Below are 26,142 nucleotides of genomic sequence, written 5' to 3'. Positions count from 1 at the left end.
CCAAACGCAATTTTGCCCAGCATAGTATTGCGCCTCTGCTCCTGGATTAAACAATCACTCAGAGAAAACATAAATGAAGCCTGACTGCAGGGGAACTTTAGCACACTCTGATCCTGCTGGCAGCAGCCTGGGTGGTTATACTATTTGCGGTAGAGGGTTACCGGTGTGTCAATGGCCAGCTGACTTGTGGCTGGAATAGGACATTGATTGATAAACCGACACTGAGGGGTGGTGTTGGGCTGCATACTTTAGGAGTTTCAGAGTGACTGTATTTTCTTCTCCTGATCACATAAGTCCTCACTTCCACAAACTACAGAAGGTTGCAGCTAGGGGTGGACCTGGACACTGAGCCTTGATTTGTATGTCCCCCTGCCAATTGAACTGTGTGTCATTTATTTTTAGTTATCTCACTAACTATCCTTTCTAAGCATATACTGGGCAGGGGACTGGAATAACTGCTGAGGATTTGACATTTTGGGACTTGACCAGCGCTTCTTCCATTTCCTGCTGATCTGGTACCAGCAGGTCATACCCACATTCCTTTTCCCGTCTTGGTCCAGTGGTGACATAAGCCACGGGAGGAGGTGCTGGGAACCTCAGCCAGTAGCCCTTATAACGTAATAGCTGAAGTTCACCTTACATTACATGTAGCCCTTATAACGCAATAGCTGAAGTCCACCTTACATTACATGTGACCCTGTGTAGAGGCAAACACCTCATATCCCCTCCGAATAAACTCTTCAGGATTTGTCAAAGACTGTTTGGGACACTCTTACCTATTTCTGCAAAGGTATGCTTAAACGAATTATGATAGTCTAAAAAGACCACAGTTCCCCTCCCGGCCTGTAAGAGCATATTGTGACCGTTGATGCTGTACAGATGGCATATGTCCTTTTCTTTGTTCTTGCATGCCTTTTGCTGAACAGAAAGTGCTACCAGAATACACCACATAACTTCCATAATGTCGCAGCAGGCAAGGAGGAAGCAAAAGCCTAATGTATCTGCCAAAAACAGTGTTCATGACCACTTTCAGCCACTTAGAGACCCTAATCCTGGTCTGTCTGATGAGAGATCCCTCTCCCCTGACATGTCAAAAGACAAGCCCAGCTCTAGACACTCTCCCTCTTACAGGCCGCAAAGTGAGGTGATCACCGCCGACTTCATGAAGCAACTGCTAGATAGACAGAGCCAGTCTTTTGCAAAAAGATTTGACAAGCTTGAAAGGTCTTTTGATGATCTACGTAAGGACATCTCTACTGTCAATGAGCGCACAGATATTATTGAACGGAAGCAGGAGGACCTGCTGGTGGTCCACACCATTTGGGTGAGCTATACTCAAAACCTCGCTGACCAAGTATCCTCCTTGGAAGCCAAATTGGCTGACTTGGTGGACCGCTCCCGGCAGAACAATGTAAGAATAAGAGGTGTCCTCGAGTCAATAAATCCCTTTGTTCCAAGCCATCCTGGGATCTTCAGGTGGAGAGGAGGGTAGAATTGATTGCATACACAGGGTGGCCAGACCAAAGAACCTTTCTATGGATAAGCCTCAATACACTATAGCACGCTTGCACTACCTCTCCCATAAGGAGACTCTACTGAGGACTCTTCTGCAGCAGCCCACCCTCCCGGCTCAGTTTAAGGATGTTAAGTTGCTCCCTGACCTGTCTGCTCATACATTGCAACAGAGGAGATCTTTTGCTGAAGTCACCAGCTCCTTACAATCTCATCAGATCTGGTACCGTTGGGGTTTTCCCACAAAGCTGATCATCACTAAAGATGGGACACAACATACGGCCCTTTCCCCTAGACAGGGCCAGGAACTACTGAGGAAGTTGCATCTGCGACCAGGAGATATGGAGGACCCTAACCAACATCCACAAGTCAACAATGCATTGAGGGCTGGGGCCCCAGACTGGAACCCAAACCGGCAAAATCCTAACCCATGAGTTACCTTCTAGCTGAATCTAGATAACTTTTGGAAGTTCCTGTTAGACTGATCCCGACCTCTTTAAGGATTGGGGTCTGGCACTCGGCTGAACTCTAAAGTTGACTTATGTTTATATTTTAGTTAACTGAAACCAGATATGTTCAATTTTGTTTTCCTTTTTTTTTTTTTTTTTTTTTTTTTAAAAGCTTTATTGATACTAGTTCTCCAAGTTACAAAAATAAAAATAAAAATACATTCTTCATTATTCATGTTTACAAAATAAACTTCTTATAGTACCATCTATAGTTATGAACTAACTAATACAGAGTTAACTCTTATAGCTAGAGTTCACATAATTCTCCTGACAACAAACACCAATAATCTTATCATCTAATATCTTAAACATAACCTTCTTCTTATATTGCAACAGAAGGAAGAGGAAAAAAAATAAAAGATTCCAAATATATTAATTATAGAATATCATGATACTGGGGGGGGGGAGAGCGGAGGGGGAAGGAGAAAAGAAAAAAAAAAAAAAAAGGGCAGTAGGGCATTTACGGGTGATAAAAGATAAATGGCATAGAGAGTTCCCAAATTTAACCCTAAAAGACATTGAGCAATCTTTGAAGTTAAACTATAAATTTTGGGTTCCAACTAATTGGCGAGAATCACACTTGAAGCTAATTAGGAAAGTCTATATAACTAATAGAAATTTATCCAGATGGTACGGGACTACTGTAAGGTGCCCGAAGTGTAGTGCAGAGGAAGCGGATATCATTCATTATTTTTGGAGCTGCCCTAAAGTAAATCAATTATGGAGACAAATTAATTATTGGATCAAGAAGAAGCTCGATATAGAATATGAGATACAAATTTTTCATGTTTTTTTTCTAGTAAAATATTCAGACAGAGCTAAAGAGAATGACTTAATTAATACTATAATTTATATAACTAGAAATCTAATTTTGAAGGATTGGAAAGGGACAAAGGCTCCTAAACTGGTGGCATGTAAAAATGGAGTAGTTAAACAGTGTATGCTAGAACAATATGACTCACGAGAACCATCTAGTCCGCTAGAAGAATTCTTCTTTAAGAAATGGAAAAAGTTAATCTTATCATTACCTCTGAATATACAAATTCAATTGACAGCTGCTTTTAGGAACACAGAATATGTAATGATTAATATCATAGCAGGAGTATTTCCGCAGAGTTGGGGTGGATGGTAGAGGAGTAAGAGAGAGAGAGAGGGAAGAAATGGAGAGGGGGTCCTTATAAATATTATAATTTTTTCAATTTTGTTTTCCTGATACTTCTTTTCCCTCTACAAGAAAAAGATAAGAGGACACAACGATGAATGTTATATAGTTATAGTTTTGAATGATTGATGTATTCTCTTCTTTTGGTTCCATCATATATGTTGTCTTTATCAGATATTGTATTAATCTGTACTGTTCATTTGTTAGTAACCTACTTATAAGCATGCCTGATGTCACGGATGTAGGTGTTGTATCATTGTAGAACTACGAGACCTAGACCCCCCGTCCTTTAACTGCGACACTTATGTTGGTGGAGACTTTGCACTTACATGTTGAATGCACATTCACCCTTTACTCCGCATGCAATTTGACCTTTTGTCTGAACTCCTACATCTCCCTTCCCATATCTCGGGGAACATATTCGCTTCCTATTGCATGTTAGAGGCCAGTGGATGGGGATGTAGCCTTCTTGGGGAGGGGGTCTGTCAAGGTGGATCTAGCTCAGTATTAATTGACTGCTGAGTTTATTCAAACCCTCTTCCTGGTTCTGCACTTCCTCTCCCTTTTGCCCCGCTCACATGTCTAGCCCCCTACTTGTCATCTCATTAACTATGGAAAAACGTTAGGGTCAGATGAATGAGGGTTGCTTGTAATCACTGTAATAACTGAAATGTACCTTTTAAACTCTCAGGTCCACAATCCATGTATATATTATGTTTGAGGGAATGACTATTATATGTGGCAGGTATGAGCCTGCTCTCTAGCTTCACACCCCTCTTCCATTACCCCCATATTAGAGCTGACATGCACCCTTCCCTCCCCAATGTCTCCATAGAAATCCCCTTGCAGCATATGGGGTGACGACTCATAGTTTAAAGGGATATAGACTAGACATTAAGCCCTGTGCTTGTCATTCCACCGCTTCTTACATTTCCCCCATCTTGTATATCCCTCTATGCCCTACCCCGGAGATTTGACAGGATGAGTGTATATTTTAAGGCTGCTTGTATACTGTTGGTCACAATCTAATCTACTTTGTTATACTGTTTGTATTATACACCGGTTGAGAAGGAGAATATTGTATCCGACCTCTTCTCCGCCCCCCCCCCCCCACTCTTCCTGTGCGGTAAGGGGTAAATAAATTAACCTCCGCATCATTTAGTTTTGGCAGAGTTCCGTAGTCTCTGCCTAGTCCGATGAACCTCTGATTAAAGAAAAAATGTTTCCCTTTAACCCCCCTTTCCCCCTACCCCCCCTCTTAAAATGAGATTAGGCATGCTTAACATTAAGGGCCTTAACTCCCCCTCTAAAAGGAGCCTACTCCTTAGATTCCTTACTACGCATAAGATAGAGGTAGCTTTTATTCAAGAGACCCATTGGGTCGAGTCTTTGGCTTCCACCTTTAAATATAAAGATTACCTAACATGCCTCTCCTCCACTTTTCATAAAAAGGCTAGGGGAGTTTCCATACTCATAAGCAGACACATTTCCTATGAATCCATATGTTGAGGTAGACCCCTTGGGGCGCTATGTCAATAATGTTTGCCGCTTAAACAACGTGCTGTGCTTTTTGTTGGCTTTATACTCTCCTAACGCTAATCAAACTAGTTTCCTTCATAGGCTGCTGGGAAGAGTATAGAAAATTAAAAAGGCCTTGTTTTCATAGGAGGGGATTGTAACCTGGTCTGGGATCCATACAGGGATCGGAAGACACTTTGCGGAACCTCCACCTCTCATGGGGAAGAGAATTATTCCAAACATTTTAGGAACTTGATTTCCCCTTATGCACTACATGATGTCTGGAGGACACTCCATCCTGATGACGCCGACCACACGTTCTTCTCAGCCTCTCACCAATCCCTTTTAAGACTGGATTACTTCTTCTGCCATTCTTGGTCCCTCGATGAGATCGCTGGTGCGACAATCATGCCGTGTGTGTGGTCCAACCATGACACAGTTTTTATAGATGTTTCGTTTGCTCATTTCGGAATCGCAAAGGGTTCTTGGAACCTGCCGGAGTACTTGCTCTCTGAGGTTCACTTGGTTCACTTGGTCTCTTGGAACCAAGAGAGAGAGAATTTTCTCAGGATCAACGATCCAGGAGACACCTCAGATCTAATGCTATGGTCCGCTCTCAAGGGGTATCTGAGAGGTCTGTTCATAGGTAATGCGAATCAGCTTAAAAAGTTGAGAGGCGCCTCCTTTGCTCAGCTTTATTGTGAGTATACTACACTGAGAGAACAGCTGAAAAAAAGGGGAGACCAAGCTCCATGATTAGAGTGCAGACTGTCGGAAAGCAGATTGAACTTCTTAAACTTGATAAAGACTAGTTCAACGCAATCTTTACTTATTGAAACAGAAATACTACCACAAGGGGGACAAGGTGGATAGGCTGCTAGTGCATAAACTGCAACAGCGCACTCTTCTGAATAAACTCTCTATCATTAGGGAAGGTCCTCATAGACATTATTCTTCGAATGATATTGGAGAAGTCTTCATTAGATACTACAGCCAATTATATCAAATTGTAGAGGCAGATGGTGTGCAATACGCCACTAAGCTAGAGATTGCTAATTTCTGAACTCCAGCTCCCAGAGGACTTTGCAGACTCCCTGACTGCCGCTATCACTACTGAAGTTGTGAACACGATCAAAGGTCTCAAACTCCATAAAGCACCAGGTCTTGTTCTATAAAAAAAATTATGGGAATACTGAGCCCTCTTTTGGCCAGGGTCTTTAAAGTAGCGTCCGAGTCGGGCAGCTTCCCTGGAGAATACTTGGAGGCCTCAATCATTGCTATTTCCAAGCCGGGTAAGGACCCCAACCAGTGCGAGAGCTACCGCCGATTTTGCTTGTTAACGGGAAAATATATTCTAAGATCTTAGCCAATAGGCTAAACAGAGTTCTCCCCCGTATAATTCACCCAGATCAGGAGGGCTTCACCCTGGGGGCGACAGGGATCCGATAACACCAGGAGGCTGCTGAATATCTTTTCGGAGGCAGCGACTCTCGAGATCCCAGTGGTAACCCTGTCACTAGATGCTGAAAAAGCGTTCGACAGGGTGCGGTGGGATTATATGATGGAGGTCCTTCGTTCATTTCACTACCCGGATAGATTCATCTCGGCGGTTATGGCACTCGGCTACTGCGAGAGGTGCAGGATTCTGTTCCAAACCATTTGACATTAAAGGGACACTGTAAGTAAATATTTTCTATGCCTGTTACTAACTAACTACCCCAAATACGCTTTTTATCAATAGCATTTCATTAACATATCTCTACCATATATCAGAAATCTTGTCTGTAAATTTAATTGTTTTCCAAACCCACTCCGTGGGTATCCTTTGCTCTGTACCAATCCGTTTACAATACCTAGGTTTCAAAATGGCGCTTTAAACACAAAGTTATTGGTTTAAGTATTTTCAACATGCAGTGCTGAAAATAGTGGGCAGGATAACGTGACGGCATCGGCGAATAAAAGATATAACTTTTAGAACGTTATGAAACTTCGTTTTGGAGAAAATATAGGTTAGTAGGTTTTAATTAATGTTTATTAACTTTAATATGTTAGTTGTTTAGCTTAAAAATTATAACAGAAAGTAATCCTTTAAGAACGGCACTAGGCAGGAGTGCCCCCCTCTCCCCCCTTTTATTTGTCCTATCTATCAAACCTTTAGCAGCCAAACTTGGGGCCAGCTCGGATGCACACTGTCTCCTGTTATGACAACCCACATACTCTGGCGTTATTTGCAGACGATTTGACGGTGTTCCTCTCTGACCCAGAGGATTCGCTGCCAGCTTTGTTTGGGGTTCTGAAGGAGTTTGGAAGACTGTCCTTCTACAAGCTCAATTACATGAAGACGGAGGCGTTTTCCTTGGGCATGCCGACGGATAGATTGGAGACCTTGAGGAGGACCTATCCCTTCAAATGGTCCATAGACGGGTTGAGGCATCTGGGCGCCGAATTATCCCATGATCCCAAGAAGCTCATTTCTAGAAATTATGAGCCCTTCCTCCAGGAATTCAGACGCTCTGCTGCACGGTGGTCCTCCTTGGAGGTTTCCTGGAAGGGGAGAATAATGGCACTGAAGATGTTCCTTCCTAAGCTAATCTATCTTTTCAGATGCCTCCCGGTGGCTGTCCCAGTCTACCTTTCTTTCATGTAATTGGCAAGAGTCCATGAGCTAGTGACATATGGTATGGTATGGTATGGGATATACAATCCTACCAGGAGGGGCAAAGTTTCCCAAACCTCAAATGCCTATAAATACACGCCTCACCACACCCACAATTCAGTTTTACAAACTTTGCCTCCTATGGAGGTGGTGAAGTAAGTTTGTGCTAAGATTTCTACGTTGACATGCGCTTCTCAGCATTGTTGAAGCCTGATTCCTCTCAGAGTACAGCGAATGTCAGAGGGATGTGAAGGGAGTATCACCTATTGAATGCAATGATTTCCCTAGCAGGGGTCTATTTCATAGGTTCTCTGTTATCGGTCATAGAGATTCATTTATATAAAGTTCTAAATATATGTATTGTACTTATATTTGCCATGAGTCAGGTTCATGTATTTCCTTGTGCAGACTGTCGGTTTCATATTTGTGGAAAATTAACATTTTGAGAAATCCATACATCCCTTCAGCATTAATTCACTGCCCACCCAAAGAATTACCTAAAGAAATTAAATTGTTTAAATCTCTCTTTAATCCATTGAAGGCTTGGTGGAAAGTGGGGGAACTTTTATCTTTAAATTGTAAAGTCTCGCAACACTTGCCATTCCTGGGCAACCCGAAATTCCCGACAGGGCTGAGGTTGACTATTTAAAACCTGGCATAATCCGGGTTTGGATAAGGTGACATACTTGATAGATATAGACAGGAGATGTGTCAAATCTTTTGAAGAATTAAAAAAAGAATTCAAAATTAATAATAAGGACTTTTATGCATATTTACAAAGCAGACATTTTGTTACAGGGCTTATGACAGAATCAGGCTGGACTTGGTCCTTGGGCAAACTGGAAAGCTGGTTATTACTTTTCAAAAATGGGCAGAGGTCCATCTCTTTATGTTATCAATTAATCAACTCCAGTAAAGCTGATTTGGAGCTGCAGAAACTTGCTCTACTATGGAACCAGATGATCCCTCACTCTAGTATTGATATTGAACTCATTCAATCATCAATCCAGAAAGTGGCCCAGGCCACCCTGTCAGCTACCTGGCGAGAGTCGCATATTAGACTAACACACAACTCTTATTTTACCCCCAAAAAAGGTAGTAGAATTCGTAACTGTGGGTTCAACTATTGTCCAAAATGCTCACAGACGGCAGCAGATTTAATTCACATGGTCTGGGAATGCCCCAAAATAAGACATCTGTGGTGGAAGCTAGAGTTTTGGCTTACCAAAACACTCAAAATCCCTATACCAGGCTTAATACAGTTACAAATTATATTTGGGCTCCCGAACCACACCGTACACCAAATAAATGATAACATTACTTTCCTTTCCATACTGGCAACCAGATATCTCATCTTTAAAAACTGGAAGTTAAGAGCAACGCCATCTATCCCAGAAATTAAAAATTGTCTAAAAAAACAATGCCTGTTAGAGCAAAGAGACACCAATTTAGATAATGAAGAGGATATCAGACAAATTTTCAACAAATGGTCAGTATTTATCAGATCCTTGCCGGACATGGAGATAAACGATTTAATCTTTCCATTTAGGAACTCTGAATTGGTACTTCTTGGGGCCTGGTAAAAACTTCAGAAGATAATGCCGACCCACTACACCGTGCTAGATGTATCTCTTATGAGATCCTGTTAAGTACAATCCCTTGAAGGGGCGAGGGGAGTGATTCGAGCGGGAGGGGGACCCTTTTTTTTTTTTTTTTTTTTTTTTATTATTATTATTATTATTTTGGAGTTACTGTCATTAAGATAGGTTGAATAAGTTTATATCAGTAAGATATTCAAGGTCGACTACAGACTAATTCTGTCAAATGTTTAAATTGCGTCCTGTGTGGCGCAAACAAATTGTTGAGGTCGAATTGCAGACCATATTTTGTTAAATATTCAAAGTGCGTCTTGCAAGGCGCAAACTGTTGGAAGTTATTTTTCTTTTTTTGTTGTTCTGAATAAAAATAAAATGGAAAAAAAAAAAAATTTTGAGAAATATTTTTCTTACCTGGGGTTTAGTCTTTTTTTCAAAATTGACTACATTTTTCTTGAAATTGCGGGCAGTATTAGGCCCGTGAGTGCGCCAAATACTAGACTTTATTGCGTCATTCTTGGCGCAAGAATTTTTTGGCCCGAAAGTACGTCCGTTGAAGTCATTTATGGCGACGTAGTTGTCTCCGAGTCCCTTACACAGGGTTGTGTCGTTAGTGACGCGAGTGTGTCATTTCCGGATGTTGTTGGCGCCAAAAAAAATTTCCGGTACGTTTTTTCATTTATTTAATACCCCATTGCTCTTTGCCTCTTGCCTTTTTCTATATCAGAGGGCTATGTTATTTGCATTTTTTCCCATTCCTGAAACTGTCATATAAGGAAATTGACAAATTCTGCTTAATATGTTGTTTTTTATTTTACATTTTGCAAGATGTCTCAATCTGATCCTGCCTCAGAAGTATCTGTTGGGACTTTGCTGCCTGATGTCAGTTCTACTAAAGCTAAGTGCATTATATTTCTGAATGTCATTTGTATTGGTTATCATGATAAACTTTTATATGCAGATATTGTGTCCATCAGTAAATAGTACATTGGCTGTTGTTGTTCCTTCAACTTTTCATGTACATGTTATACCTATGAAATTTAAAGAATGTATTACTGATTCTATTCAGAAGGCTTTGTCTGCTATTCTGCCTTCTAATTAATATAAGGTCTTTTAAAACTTCTCATAAGGTTGATGAAATTTGTTATGACCGACAACATAATTAATTATGCTCCTCTGATGAGTATCTATCTGATTCAGAAGATCCTTCATGAGATATTGACACTAACAAATCTACTTATTTATTTAAAATGAAGTATTTTCGTTCTTTACTAAAGAAGTGTTAATTATTTTGGATATCGTGGAAGCTAGTCCTCTTGATATTAGAACTAGTAAATTCTGTTTTTTAAACCTCCTGTGTTTACTGCAGAGGTTTTTTCCTGTTCCTGATGTTATTTCTGCTATGATTTCTAAGGAATGGAATAAGCCAGGTACTTCTTTTATTCCTTCTTCAAGGTTTAAAAATTTGTATCTTTTTACCAGCAATTTCTATAGAGTTTTGGGAAAAGATCCTCAAAGTTGATGGGGCTATTTCTACTCTTGCTGAACGTACCTTTATTCCTATAGAAGATAGTACTTAAGTTCCTTTAGATAGGAAACTTGAATCTTATCTAAGGAAGCTTATTTATATTCAGGTCGTTTCAGGCCTGCAATTTCTTTGGCTGATGTTGCAGCTGCATCAACTTTTTTGTTGGAAATTAGCACAACAAGAGTTGGATTCGGATTTATCTAGCATTGTTTGCTTACTCCAGCATACTATTCAGTTCTGATGCCATTTTTTTATATTATCAAAGATTTAGCTAGAAGAATTTTGAAGCTTAAATCTTGGAATACTGATATGACTTAAGTTTAGATTGCTATCTCTTTCTTTCCAAGGTAATAAGAGACCTAAGGGTAAATATAGAGCTTCTAATTGTTTTTCGTTCTTTTCGTTCTTTTTGTTCTTTCAAATGGTGACTTTAAGGACTCTTCTGCCTTTTCTTCAGCAAGGACATTTTAGGTCCACTATGAATTTTCAGAATGTATACCTTCATATTCCGATTCATTCAGATCATTATCAGTTCCTGAGATTCTCTTTTCTAGACAAGCATTACCAATTTGTTGCTCTTCCATTTGGACTAGCAACTGCTCAAAGAATCTTTTTTAAAGGTTCTAGGTGCCCTGGTTTATGGAAACAGAGAGCAGGGTATTGCGGTGTTTCCTTATTTGGACGATATCTTGGTAATAGCTCAGTCTTTACCTTCTGCAGAATCTCACATGAATCAATTAGTGTTGTTTCTTCGGAAACAGGGTTGGAGGATCAATTTACCAAAGAGTTGCTTGATTCCTCAGACAAGGGTCACCTTTTTTTGGTTTCCAGATAGATTCAGTGTCCATGACTCTGTCTCTAACAGACAAGAGACGTTTGAAGTGGTTGCAGCCTGTCGGCACCTTCAGTCTCCGTTATTCCCTTCAGTGGTTGTGCATGGAAAATTTAGGTCTCATGACTGCAGCATCGGACGCGATTCCCTTTGCTCGTTTTCACATAAGTCTTCTCCAGCTTTGTTTGCTGAATCCATGGTGCAGGGATTATACAAGATATCACAATTAATATCCTTAAATCCCAATGTTTGACACTCTCTGACGTGGTGGTTTAATCACTAGCATTTAGTTCAAGGGGCTTCTTGTTCGGATAACCTGGACTATGATCACTACAGATGCAAGTCTTTCAGGTTAAGGAGCTGTTTGGGGATCTCTGATAGCTCAAGGAGTTTGGAAATCTTAAGAGGCGAGATTACCAATCAATATTTTAGAACTCCGTGCAAATTTCAGAGTTCTTCAGTTTTGGCCTCTGTTGAAGAGAGAACCGTTCATTTATTTTCAAGCAGACAATATCACAGACAGTGGCATTTGTCAATCAGCAGGGTGGGACTCACAGTCCACAAGCTATGAAAGAAGTATCTTGGATACTTGCTTGGGCGGAATCCAGCTCCTGTCTAAATGCTGCGGTGCATATCCTAGGTATAGACATTGGGTGGCGGATTATCTCAGCCGTCAGACTTTACATCCAGGGGGGTGGTCCCTCCATCCAGATGTGTTTTCTCAGATTGTTCAGATATGGGGTCTTCTAGAGATAGATCTGATGGCCTATCATCTAAACAAGAGACTTCCCAGATGCCTGTCCAGGTCCAGAGATTTTCAGGCGGAAGCAGTGGGTGTGCTGACACTTATTTGGTGTTATCAACCTGCTTATATTTTCCTGCCTCTAGTTCTTCTTCCAAGAGTGATTTCCAAAATCATCATGGAACTATCGTTTGTGTTGCTGGTGGCTCCAGCATGGCCTCACAGGTTTTGGTATGCGGGTCTTGTTCGGATGTCCAGTTGCCAACTTTGGCCACTTCCGTTAAGGCTGGACCTACTGTCTTAAGGTCCATTTTTTCCATCAGGTTCTCAAATCATTAAATTTGAAGGTATGGAAATTTATTGCTTAGTACTAAGTCATAGAGGTTTCTCTGACTGTTTAATACTATGTTACAGGCTCGTAAATCTCTTTCTAGAAAGGTTTATTATCGAGTTTGGAAGACTTACATTTCATGGTGTTCTTCTCATAAATTCTCTTGGCATTCTTTTAGAGTTGCAAGAATTTTACAGTTTCTTCAGGATGGTTTGGGTAAGGGTTTGTCTGCAAGTTCCTTGAAGGGACAAATCTCTGCTCTTTCTGTTTTATTCACAGAAAGATTGCTAAACTTCCTGATATTCACTGTTTTGTTCAGGCTTTAGTCCGTATTAAGCCTGTCATTAAATCAATCTCTCCTCCTTGGAGTTTTGATTTTGAGGGCTTTACAGGCTCCTCCATTTTGAGCCTATGCATTCTTTGGACATTTATCTACTTTCTTGGAAAGTGTTGTCCCTTTTGGCCATCTCTTCTACTATAAGAGTTTCTGAGCTATCTGCTCTTTCTTGTGAATCTCCTTTTCTGATTTTTCATCAAGATAAGGCGGATTTGCGGACTTCATTTAAATTTATTCCTAAGGTTGTGAATTCTAACAACATTAGTAGAGAAATTGTTGTCCCTTCCTTGTGTCCTAATCCTAAGAATTCTTTGTAAAGATTCTTACATTCTTTGGATGTGGTGAGAGCGTTGAAATATTATATTGAAGCTACTAAGATTTCAGGAAGACATCTAGTCTATTTGTTATCTTTTCTGGTTCTAGGAAAGGTCAGAAGGCTTCTGTCATTTCCTTTGCATCATGGTTAAAGCTTTTGATTCTTCAGGCTTATTTAGAGTCGAGTCAGGCCCCGCCTCAGAGAATTTCAGCTCATTCAACTAGATCAGTCTCCACTTTGTGGGCTTTTAAGAATGAAGCTTCAGTTGATCAAATTTGCAAAGCGACAACTTGGTCTTCTTTTCATACATTTACTAAATTCTACCGCATTTTGATGTATTTGCCTCTTCAGAAGCAGTTTTTGGTAGAAAAGTTCTTCAGGCAGCTGTTTCAGTTTGATTCTTCTGCTGATGTTTTAAGTTTTTCTTGTCATTTAAAGAATAAACTTATATTTTGGGTTGTGGATTATTTTTTCAGCGGAAAATGGCTGTTTATTTTTATCCCTCCCTCTCTAGTGACTCTTGTGTGGAGTTCCACATCTTGGGTATTGCCAATTACATGAAAGAAAACATAATTTATGTAAGAACTTGCCTGATAAATTAATTTCTTTCATATTGGCAAGAGTCCATGAGGCCCACCCTTTTTATGGTGGTTATGATTTTTTTGTATAAAGCACAATTATTTCCAAATTCCTTTGATGATTTTTTACTCCTTTCTTTATCACCCCACTATTTGGCTATTCGTTAAACTGAATTGTGGGTGTGGTGAGGGGTGTATTTATAGGCATTTGAGGTTTGGGAAACTTTGCCCCTCCTGGTAGGATTGTGTATCCCATACCATACCTTACGTCACTAGCTCATGGACTCTTGCCAATATGAAAGAAATTAATTTATCAGGTAAGTTCTTACATAAATTATGTTTTTGAACAAGATAGGGCTAAGAACCCCTATGGAGGGGCGCTAATGAAGACAAAGATGATGTCCAAAGACAATGCTTCACAGTTGATCAAGGTAAAGGCAGCTCTCCCAGGTAATGAGGTTAAATGGAGATCCTGTAGAAACAGAAAAGGAGGCGCATCCTTTTCTGTTTCTACAGGATCTCCTGTCTACCTTTTAAATCATTTCCAATCAGTTCTCACTAAATTTATCTGGAGGGGATGTCCTTCTCGGCTCTCGCTCCTTCAACTTCAGAAACCTATGAAATGCAGAGGCCTATCGGCCCTTAACATACCCCATTATTATAAGGCGGCCATGCTGTCCACATATCACCGCCTGGTCGGTCAAAACTAGTGACTCAAGATGGTATCAGCTGGAACAGGATTCTTTGCCTGCAGGGGTAAATCTGGAGGATTTGGCATGGATTCCTGACCATGCTGTCGTTCTCGGAGGGATACACCGTTTTGTAATTAAGACTTGTCTCAGATACTGGCGAGAGCTGTACTCTCATCAACAGGTGGCCTCACACCCTTCACCAGCACATTCAGTTAATGTGCTGTTGTGCTGCTTCCCGGATTCCAGACCCAAATGATGGGAAGCATTGGGGATTAGACTGGTGTCGGATCTATACAAAAATTATGTCCTTGTGCTGCCGCCAAAGGAATTCCCAGTTAGAGATTTCCCCAAAGATTTGCAATTTGAATATTTGAGACTGACCTCATTATTTCTATACTGGGGATTCCCTAGCTCGAGTACCCGGGTCCCTACTCATTGGGAAAGGAGATGGTTGGCAGGTAGACCCATGAGAGGTTCATTGTGCTGTCACTATAAGATGTTGCTAAATTCCTCAAGCTATTGCTTAAATGACATTGGGTCCCGACCAGGTTGCATCATATCTTCCCCTTGCGCCAGGCTGAGTGCTGGAGGGGGTGTACTCAGAGAGGCACACACATGCATATATGGTGGGGCGGTCATAAATTGAACCTACTTTGGTCCCAAGTTGCAGACTTATTGCACTAGTTACAGCTAGTACAATACCTAACTAGTGATGTTGCTCTCCTCCACTTAGGATTGCAAGATTTGCAGAAACCAGCTAGAGCTCTCTGTGTTACCATACTTCTAACCACTAAATTAGCGATAGCTAGGCAGTGGGCAAAGGACACTCCCATAACTATGTCAATGGTTTTGGATATAATTACATTTATCCAGAAAATGGAAGAGTACGCGCTGCGAACTGAGGGTCGCTTGGACTTTTACTGTTCTATATGGAATCCATGGGATGAGTACATAAGGGCCAGAACGCCAGCAAGGTAGATGAAAACGAGGGAATTATAGCAAGTTAGGCTGGAGAGGCTACCTACTTGCCAACCTTGTATACTTAGTTTCGGATCCTTCCCTTTTTCTTACCCCCCCCCCCCCCCTTTTTTTTCCTCTGTCTTATAAGAGTGCTCTTCAGGCCTTAACACAGATACTGATATGTTTGTTAAAATTGTTTCTTACAACTTGTAAATAACTATGTACCCCATATTATGATTGCACTAATATCTAAAGGTTATGTATATGTAATAGATTCAATCGCTTTCTGTTAAAATCTCAATTAGTACATGTAATATGAAATTATGTGTCTTCTCCTGGACTATGGAATTTGGTCTCACCAGTGGCCCTTGAGGTCATTGAAGACGCAAAGAAATTTACATGTACCTAATTACAAAATGAGGTACAGCAAAATGTTCTATCTTGATTTCTACTTTGTTAGTAGTTATGCATTGAGCTTTTATTATAGTGGTATGTATTGGTATTACTATTTCTGTTTGACACTTTTACTAGAAATAATGTGCCACTGTAAGTATTGGAATGTTATTGTTACCGCAATAAAAATAAACTTTAAAATAAAAATAAAGAAGCTGAGGGTAAAGGTGATGGACTGGCCAAGCATGTCTCCAGATCTAAACCCTATTGAGCATCTGTGGGACATCCTCAAACGGAAGGTGGGGGAACGCAAGGTGTCTAACATCCACCAGCTCCGTGATGTCGTCATGGAGGAGTGGAAGAGGACTCAAGTGGCAACCTGTGAAGCTCTGGTGAACTTCATGCCCAAGAGGGTTAAAGCAGTGCAGGAAAATAATGGCGGCCACACAAAATATTGACACTTTGGGCCCAAATTGGACATTTCCACTTAGGGGTGTACTCACTTTTGTTGCCAACGGTTTAGACATTAATGGCTGTGTGTTGTTATTTTGAGGGGACAGCAAATTTACACTGTTATACAGGCTGTACAATCACTACTTTACATTGTAGCAAAGTGTCATTTCTTCAGTGTTGTCACATGAAAAGATATAATAAAATATTTACATAAATGTGAGGGGTGTACTCACTTGTGAGATACTGTGTGTGTGTGTGTGTGTATGTATGTATGTATGTATATATATATATATATATCTCAATATTGTCTTAAATTTCAGCTGGGTGGTCAGTAAAATCAGCTAGGTGGTGTGCCCATTAAATAGCCCCGGGGAGAACACTGATTTTATTGGCTAAAAAAAGAATTAACTAACTTTCGCTGATTTGTTAATTGATTAGTAAAAATGCCTTTTGTTTGCAAATGAAAACTAAATAACAGGGGGGAAAAAGAACGTCTAGAAGAGTTTATCATCTGATTTTTCTGATATAGTAAATATGTCTGGAATAGAATACATGCCCATTTTGTTACACGTAGATATTGTATAATTTATGCCGGGGTGAGATACTGCAAGGAAAGAACCAACTCTCACACTAACTATCTACCAGTGGTAGGATTCAACCGGTTCTCACCAGTTCTTAAAGGGACAGTCAACATCAGAATATTTGTTGTTTAAGAAGATAGATAATCCCTTTATTACCAATTCCTCCGTTTTTACAACCAACACAGTTATAATAATTCACTTTTTATCTCTGTAATTACCCTGTATTCTATTAATATGTAGAAATTAAAAAGGTTTTTGTATTATAGAGAACTTAGAGAACCTGTTGCTAAAATTTTGAAATCTCACCAGAACCTGTTGCTAAAATTTAAGAATCTCACCACTGCTTTTTACCATAAAACACAATTTTTGTAACTACTTTATGAATTACTTTGTGTGATTTGAAAGGGTAGTGTGTTAAAAAAAAAAAAAAAGTAATTGTATATTTCTGAAATGACATTGATGAATTTCATTGTTGGATGTGTTAAATTCATGAGGAGTTTCTTGTAGCAAACCCCAGTGCTTCCTGGATAGGTCAATCTTGTTGCAGACTGGGCTAATATGCTGCTTATAGTGCAATTAAGTTTAATAGCTAGTCTCACATGAGAGTTTTTTTTTGTGTGCTTATTTTAGATATGGCAAAAGGCTGATCGCAATGGAAAATTTAAGTTGCCGACGAAGAATGAGTTCATTCCTACAAATTTTGAGATTCTACCTTTGGAAAAAGATGCAACTCCATACCCATCTCTGATTAAGGTAAATATTTAGCCATCCCTTCTTAAAGGGACCTTTAACCCTGTGAGATTCATTTTTTTTTTAGCTTATTGATATGTCAGTATATTTATGAAAATCTTAGCAGTGCTATCCAAATAATATATATAAGTTTATGGCAGGGTTATAAACACAATACAAAGAAATAGAAACCCTTATCAACCATGCACCTACTAGACCATACAATTAATATAAATATCTGAATTCTTTTATTTAGTTAATATCCATAAACATATTGAACTATATTTGCAATAAAAGGAAACTAAATAAAAGTTTATATGCGTTAGAACCAACTCTTAAGATATGCTATTCTTCTTACAAAACCCAGAACAATATACCTTCACAATTCAGCCTTATTTATTTAACACAATGGGACTAAAAACCTTTAACATCCAAGCAATACAATTCTAAACAGTGTTTATAAAACAATAGGATAAAATATATATTCTGCTATTTAACTGCAATTTATCCTAATACAAAATTAACCGACAATATCAGAACTTGTATAGATGAGTTACTTAGCCAATTCAGACACAGATTTGAACAATACCTAGGCTTATAACTACCAATTTAAAATACAATATACTTCACCAATTTTGAACCAATTCGTAGCGGTCTTTAGGTCATCTCATTTGAAAGAAGGTTTTTGCACAAATCAAGGATAAGTTTTAAGCTCCTTGCTGAAGTGAACTTTTTTTTTTTCAGGTATATCGCAGCCAAAATCAGATCACTAATTTTCAACAAGTTACAGACAACTCTCTCTTGTGCATTCAACACTCCCATTATATAATCATTGATGACATCATGTGGGTGGCACTACGGGAGCTGACCTTCCCATTGGTTATCTGGGAAGTCTAAATCGGATTGGCCCTTGGAAATTTCATTTTTAACAGCCAGAAAGAACCTTCTGGCTGTAGTTCTCGCAACATAACACCAGGTGGCAGCATACAGTACAACATAGCAATACAATACAGCATTTCTGACATTTTTAAGCAAGTTAATTTTTTTTTTTATAAAATGGTTATTTAATCAGATCACACTCTCTGCATTAATCATATATAACCCCAATTACAGATGGTTAATATTAGGTTATTTTTTCTGATTATTCTGATACCAAATATGTTATATTATTAACATTTTATTATATTAAGGTAATTTAATACTGCTAATTAGTAGCTTAAAATGCATTACAATTTTATCGGTATCCTGGCATTTATATGTGAATAATAGCTTATTTTTAATTCAGTATTGTACTGTATTCCAAGTGAATCCTGTCTATGTAGATCTGAAATAAGAAAATAAATGTTAATAATCACTTCTCTTCAGGTCCATAAACACCTATTCATGTTTTTAAACACACAGAGGCTAAGTAAGATCTTTTATGTTTTCAAAACATATAAATATATATACACATATATACATATATATACACACATATATATATATATATATATATACACACATACATGCACATTCACTTCTATGTAGATTTGAGATTATCTGTCTGAAAAATATAAACAAAACAGAATTTATTACACATTTTTGACTGATTAAAACAGTTACCTCCCAAGCTTAGCAAATACCCATGTAATAATAATATAGAATTAGACAATTTCCCAAATTTCTATATTTAATACATTCTGGGGCATGTATTTAAACAGAGAGAGAAAAAAAAATGTTTATTTGCTGTCTGCTTACGTGACTTCCAGAGTCACATCTTAGCATTTGTCTGTGTTTTCCAAGGCCTTTATTGCTCCACATGGGGTCAATCCATGAGGAGTTGTAAGAGTCTTTAAAACAGCATATTTCCTGTTTAGCCAGCAGTGCAGATGTGTATTTGATTTTATTTGTGTCACCTTCCCCCAAGAGGGGTTTTTGCAGTAAGTCTTCAAATAGAGATTCAGTGAGATAGAACTGTTGTATCACACGTGTCAAATTCCAAAGGGGTCCTTGAACACATTCTTTTCTCACCTCACCAAATGTTCTGAGGTTATAAAATCTGCATATATAGTCAAATGAATAGGGTCACTGAGCTATTTCCTTTAGAAAAGAAATGTTTGTGTTTCAAAAAGGCTCTACTGATCGTCAATCCTGATAGACGTGTATTAGAAGCTGTGTTCAACAAACTCATGTTTAATTAATCCTGAGTTCTCATCTAACATATACAGTGTATAAAATATACATATATATATATATATATATATATGTACACATATGTAATATTCATCATAATATTCATATACTCTGACATAAATCCCCCTTCCAACTTCAAATAGATGTAGGACACATGTATTTGAATTGGCTTAAAGTCAGTGGTATTTGATGAGGATCAACCGTATACCTCATAGACAGTCTCTTATGAAGAAAGTTTGTTATTTTGAGCTTTCATGTTTATCAGTTAGGCATCTTTAAATTACAGTATGTCTTTAGTGCATTTGGGGATATGACACTTCATTCTCCCTCTATGACTTGTAGTTGGGACCTGGGATGACATGCCCGCAGTTGATTTATATGTACCCATTTATCTATGAAACCTTCATTTTTGGGGATCCGTATTTTATAGGCCACTGGAGATATTTTGTCAGTAATGACAAAAGGACCTTTCCATGAGGGAAGAAATTTCTTCTCCCTAACCTGATCTCTTCCAAAGTTATAAAGATAAACTTTATCATTTATTTCATATTCCTTTTTGGATGTTTTGAGATCATAATAGGTTTTAGTGGCAGTTGCGGCTCTTTCTAAATTCCTTTGAGCAAATGCAAAGGCATGTTGCAGGTGTCTCCTTAGGTTTTCCACATATTGATGTGTATTGGCAGCGTTTATCAAATTTTGGTCTGATGTACGGTACAGCAGATGCTGAGGTAGAACCATTCTTCTACCAGTCATCAGCTCAAAAGGTGACATCTTGGTAGCACTACTTGGAGTTGCTCTTAATGCCATTAAGACTAGAGGTAGTTTTATATCCCAGTCTTTACCTGTTTCACTCACAAACTTTTTGAGGATTTTAACAATGGATTGGTTGTAACGCTCTACACCACCACTTGAGGCAGCTCTATAAGCAATATGGAGCTTTCTTTTAACCCCTAGTATTTTCCACATTTTTGTTATCACTTCGCTAGTGAAGTGGGTCCCCCGATCTGATTCGATTCTTTGGGGCAAACCAAATCTGGAAAATACATGGTTGATGAGCAATGCTGCACATGTTTCAGCACTATTGTTAGGTGCACTAATGCACTCTACCCATTTAGTGAACAGGCATGTCACTGTTAACATGTACTTGTTACCTCTTGATGACCTTGTTACCGGACCAATAAAATCAATTTGTATATCTGACCATGGCATTACCATCCCCCTTTTCTGCAATGGCGCTCTATGCGTTGGTGCAGTGGGTTGGAACTGTGGACAGATTAAACACCCTTGACAGTAGGTTTGAACATCTTTCAACATGTGTGGCCAAAAAGCGTAGTCATGCAATATTTCGTACGTGAGTTTGGCACCGCGATGACCAGATGTGGGAGCATCATGGGCATGTTGAAGCATTAGACCTCTGAACTCGGTGGGTACTACCCACTGTTGGATGCCAGTTTTGGAGGTTCTAATTAACAAACCATCCTGTAATTTGAATTGTGATTTAGATTTTATTAAGATTCTCAGATCTTCTTTGCCAATATAATCATCTTTTGAGATGGGGTTGCTTTCAGGATCTTCTATGTGTTTATAGAAGATGCCTACAATGGGGTCTTCTTTTTGACTAGTGATCAGGTCCTCACTAGGAGAATCCTGACTCCATTGTACCAAGTTAGGCTCACTCTGTTGTTTTGCCTGGTTTCTGGTAATGGCTTCTACCTGAATTGCACCCATTAAGTGTTCAATATTAAGGAGTTCTCCAGTTATGGCTCCTTGTTTGGCTAATGAGTCCGCAAGGTCATTGCCTTCCTTATCAGGACCTAAAACTCTGGAATGACCCTTGGTCTTTTTCCAGTGTATGGTTAAATCATTGGATACTACCAGATTATCAATCTCGCAGAACAATTTGCCATGCTTGACTGGTTTGTTATTGCTTTTCTGCATGCCATTTCTTTTCCAAGTTGGCAGGTATTCAACAAAACTGTCACGCACATAATTTGAGTCAGTTATGATCACAAATTCATGAATACCATGTTCAATAGCCATTTCAATGGTTTTGAAAACAGCAGTTAGTTCTGCAACTTGACTGGATCTTGGTCCAATGTTGAAACCTACAGATATATTTGAGAATCCGTTTGCCCCAGTTATACCAATGCCAGCGACTAATCTGCGCTCATTATCAATAGTGGCATGGTAAGAACAACCATCAACATATACCCAAGGTAATGTTTGACAATGGTCCTCATTGTACATTTTATATGGGGAAAGCAATTGTTCTTCCAGAAAATCATCTTCTGATAATTCTTCCCCAGGATCTCTATCAGTACAGTCGTGGAGCTCAGCAAGCCCTTGCGCGACTGGATTCTTTTTATTCTGCTTGTAGCGAATTTCTAAGGGCCAGCCTTGTAAGGAAAGAGTCCACGCTGTTATGCGGCTATTAGACAAATTCCCATCTCTTATTCTCTCACTTTGCAAATATAGCAAAGGCTGGTGGGCCGTTTCTACAATAATTTTCTCGCCCTGTATATAGCTGCGGAAATTTTGTAGAGCCCATACAGTAGATAAGAGGGCTTTTTCGCAATCGTTAAACTTTATTTCTACTGGGGATAGATTTTTGCTCGCATAAGCAATGGCTTTGTTCAAATTATCATGCTTTTGGTATAACACAGCACTCATGCTTACATCTGTGTACCCTGTTTCTAAGTAGAAAGGTTTACCACCTTCAGGGTACACTAAGCAAGGTGCTTGAGTGAGTTTTCTCTTCAGCTCTCTGATGGCTGTCTCTTGAGACTCACTCCAGTGCCATTTCACATCTTTCTTCAGAAGAAGTAGTAGTGGTTTAGTTAATTCCGCATAATTATCAATGAATTTGCGAGAATAATTTGTCATACCCAGGAATGATCTCAATTCCTTTAAGTTAGTTGGGTTTTTAGAATTCACTATCGCTTCTACCTTTTTCTTCTGGGGATTTAATCCGTCAGAAGTAACTTCATGTCCCAAGAAGTTTACACGAGTGCGGCACCATTGAGCTTTTTGCAGGGATAATTTGACACCTGCCCTTTTAAGTTGGCTGAGGACGTGTTTAAGCTCTGCGATGTGTTTTTCAAAGTCTGTGCTTTTGATTAAAACATCATCAACATAAGATAAGGTCCCCCTTTCCAGTGCGTCAGGAATAGCCTTATGCATGAATACAGCAAATTCATGTCCAGAATTTATGTATCCAAATGGAAGTCTCTGGAATGCATACTGAACCTTTTGGAAGGAGAATGCTAGCTTATATTGGTCCTCTTCATGTACCTTTATGGTCCAATATCCCTGTGCACAATCAATGGCAGTGAATATTTTGGATCCCTGCATTTGTGCTAGGCACTGGTCAATGTATGGTACAGGCCAGCCAGACATGTATACTCGTTTGTTTAGCTGTCTTAAGTCAGCACACAAACGCCATTGTCCATTGGGCTTAAGGACACCTAGAATAGGATTATTATAAGAGCTGTGCACCTGTCTGATAATACCTCTTTCTTCCAAATTCCTTATGATCTCTGCAAGAGAATCATATGAGGCTAAGGGAAGTCTGTATTGTTTGACAAATACAGGTGGTGCATCGGGATCCGTTTGTATTCTTGCAATGTGCAAGTCTGTAGTACCACAGTCATAAGAATCCTTAGCAAAAATATCCTTGTACTCCATCAGGAGTTCTCGCAGCTGTTGGCGTTCATCATCGCTGGAACAGCCATTAGCTAAGGATATTTGCTCTTCGACTATTTGCTGAAATCCTGGAAAGATTTCAGGCTGTCCTATTTCATAGGCTTCTTCCAGTCTAGAGGTGAGATCCCCTTGATTATAATTTACATTGCTCCCATGACTCTGGGTATTGGGGTAATCTTGCTGTTTGATTGGCTGATCAAACACTAGAGAGGCTTCTTCAATTTTACAGATGCCTTCCTCTGAGCTGAAGGGATAAATAGACTGAATATTAAATAGACCCTCTGGCATAGATGCAAAGGATTGTTCTATTAATTGTTCTTCAGTTAGGTATCCTTCAGGTATTAGCCCAATTACATTATTCTGGAATCCAAAAGTGTAATAACTTGATTCCAGTGCATATCCTATGGTAGTTCCCTTGGATAATGTTATATCCTGTGGGGTCATGTTATGCACAATAATATTTATTGGAACAGTTCCAATATTCACCATAGGAGTGTAGGTTACTGAGACACCCAGATTTTGTATTCTATGGGAGAGGCAAATCAGTGTTTCAGAAGTTTTTAATTTCTGACCTCTCTTTACCTGTAAGGGTAAAAGAAATTTATCAGCCCCAGCAGGAATTATGACATCGCTAGATACCTGCATATTCACAGCATATGGCAATTGCTGGTTTGATTTCAGGGCTGCATTTTCATCCTGAAATACTTCAGGGTCCCCCTTTAACCTGCTCCAGAGGCAAGAATTAATCAAATCTATTTGTATGGCATATCTATGTAAGATATCATTGCCAATGTATATTTGATTATGGGGAGTATTTAAAACTAAAAACAGGTGCTTCACTGACTTATTTCCTATAGAGATAGATAATAAGCACTTAGCTGTGATGTTATAGCTTTCAGACCTGTCATCCAGGCCGTTGACACTGTGGTCTTGGGGAGAAAGATATTTTATCACTTTAGGTTCAGCTATTTGCGTTAATAAACCTTCGCTTATATAGCTAGCTTCCTGTTTTAAGTTTATTTTAGCATACTTTGTTTTACCAAGGTCATGCACTTGTATAGGGATAAATAGATCCTCTTTAACTCTCTCAATCCCTGTGAGGTATTGAGTGTGGCCTCCCCCCTTAGGGATTTTATGATCCCCCTTGTGGAGTGATATGGTTAATACATCGCCATCTAGGGAAATATTCGCTATCTTTCCAGGCGAAATTTTAAAAGTATTACCATCAGAGCCACTAAAAGGAGTCTGATCGTCTATTTGTAGAATAGTGATTTCAGGTGCAGAGTTATTCCTGAAATGAATCTCCACAGCATCTGGTTTCTCTTCCACCACGTGACAGCTGTGTCGGGTGCGAGATGTACCAGATTTTTCATAATTGATAGGCCGTTTAACTTGCGACCAAATTACATTATTTATGCAATCAATTATGGTGCTTAATCGCTTCAGGAGATCACTACCAATAATTAAACGATCAGTTGGCAGATCCACTATAATGACAGGGTGTCTTATGACCCTGTTCCCCAATTTAAATTTTAACCAGGCAGTACCGTAAACTTTTAGGGAGTCACCCCCAACACCTATTAGAGAACCGTCAAATTCTTTTATTTTAGGTTTGTGGGATGTTAGCTCATTTAGCTGTGTGTAGTATCTGTGGGATAAGATAGTTGCCTGTGACCCAGTGTCAATTAATCCCCTGATAGGGTTGGAGACTGAATCTTGCAGCTCAACTAGTACATAATATCTTCCTGCAGTTTCTATCATTTCACACATAAAATTTGCATTCTCATACATTTGTGGGCTTCGCCACGTATTACCTGAGTTTGCCATGCTTTCCGATGCAGAAGAAGCTTCATACCTACCTGTTTCCTCTATGACAGGGTCGGCTGGATTCTTTTGTACTGCATCTGTGGAAACAAGGTTAAGAGAGAGCTGCAAAGGAAGAGATTTGTTAACTTTTTCCGGCTGATGTCGCTCATTGTCACAGCTAATTTGTCCGTTTCCGGTCTGTGGGGAGATAACATGATTAGTATCATTGATATTTATTACTACATTTTGTATATCTCTGCCCTCCCCTTCAGGTGATACTGCAGTATTTATGACTGTGCCTGTGGTCCACTGCTGACCACTGGCTGTACCCCTAAAAAAGTATTGTTCGGTTGCTGAGCCGTAGATTTTTGACTCATATTAGCAATTTGTTCACTCAACCGATTTAATTGGGTAAACAGCATATCTACCTGATTGTACAAATTACCTCTACCCCTGGGCCTATCTCTTGGTGCCCCATTGTACTGATTCAGGGACCATTGGGTTCCCTCAGAATCAGGGCCACTATTTCTATTCTGGCGTGGTTGCCCCTGGGGTTCAGCTTGTTCAGCATTAGTACTTTGGGGAGCATTATATACCTGGGGTGTCTGGTTACCCTGAGAATATCTTCGCCGTCTATTGTATCTACCCTTGCGCGGATACCAATTATTTGGTGAGTATTCTCTTTGTGAGTAATTATTCACCTGATTATGTCCCCCACTTTGGTTATAGTCTCCCTGCGCCTCAACCTGTGTAGGGGGAGGGGCAGAATTAAACCTCTGTGGAGATGGCCTGTTTTGACTGGCCACCTCTGCATAAGTCCTCTTGTTAGACTCCAAATTGAGGGGGCTAGGTGACACCCTAGTTTCTGCCACAATTTGGGGTTTTGACTCCTTTTTAACCCCCTGCTCACTGGACTGCTGAATAGAGTATAACTTCGTACTCTCTTTGATCAGCCATTCCAATGAGCAGTCCTCATCAAAATCTCTAGCTAAGTTGATTTTGATGGGTGTAGGCAATGCTTCAAAAAATAAATTTACA

At 39.4% G+C, this 26,142-nt stretch overlaps 1 protein-coding gene across 1 annotated transcript in view; it reads left to right on the top strand.

Annotated features, from left to right (window-relative positions):
* IDE (insulin degrading enzyme) overlaps nt 1–26,142 on the top strand; it is a 352,051-nt gene that overhangs the window by 137,985 nt on the left and 187,924 nt on the right. Inside the window, exon 10 of the mRNA XM_053692939.1 lies at nt 17,326–17,448. Coding sequence (XP_053548914.1) covers nt 17,326–17,448 — 123 coding nt within the window. The remainder of the gene's footprint in view (nt 1–17,325; nt 17,449–26,142) is intronic.

Source organism: Bombina bombina, chromosome 9 (genome assembly GCF_027579735.1).
Source record: "Bombina bombina isolate aBomBom1 chromosome 9, aBomBom1.pri, whole genome shotgun sequence".
Classification (NCBI taxonomy): Eukaryota; Metazoa; Chordata; class Amphibia; order Anura; family Bombinatoridae; genus Bombina; species Bombina bombina.
This window is presented reverse-complemented; position numbering and strand designations above follow the sequence as displayed.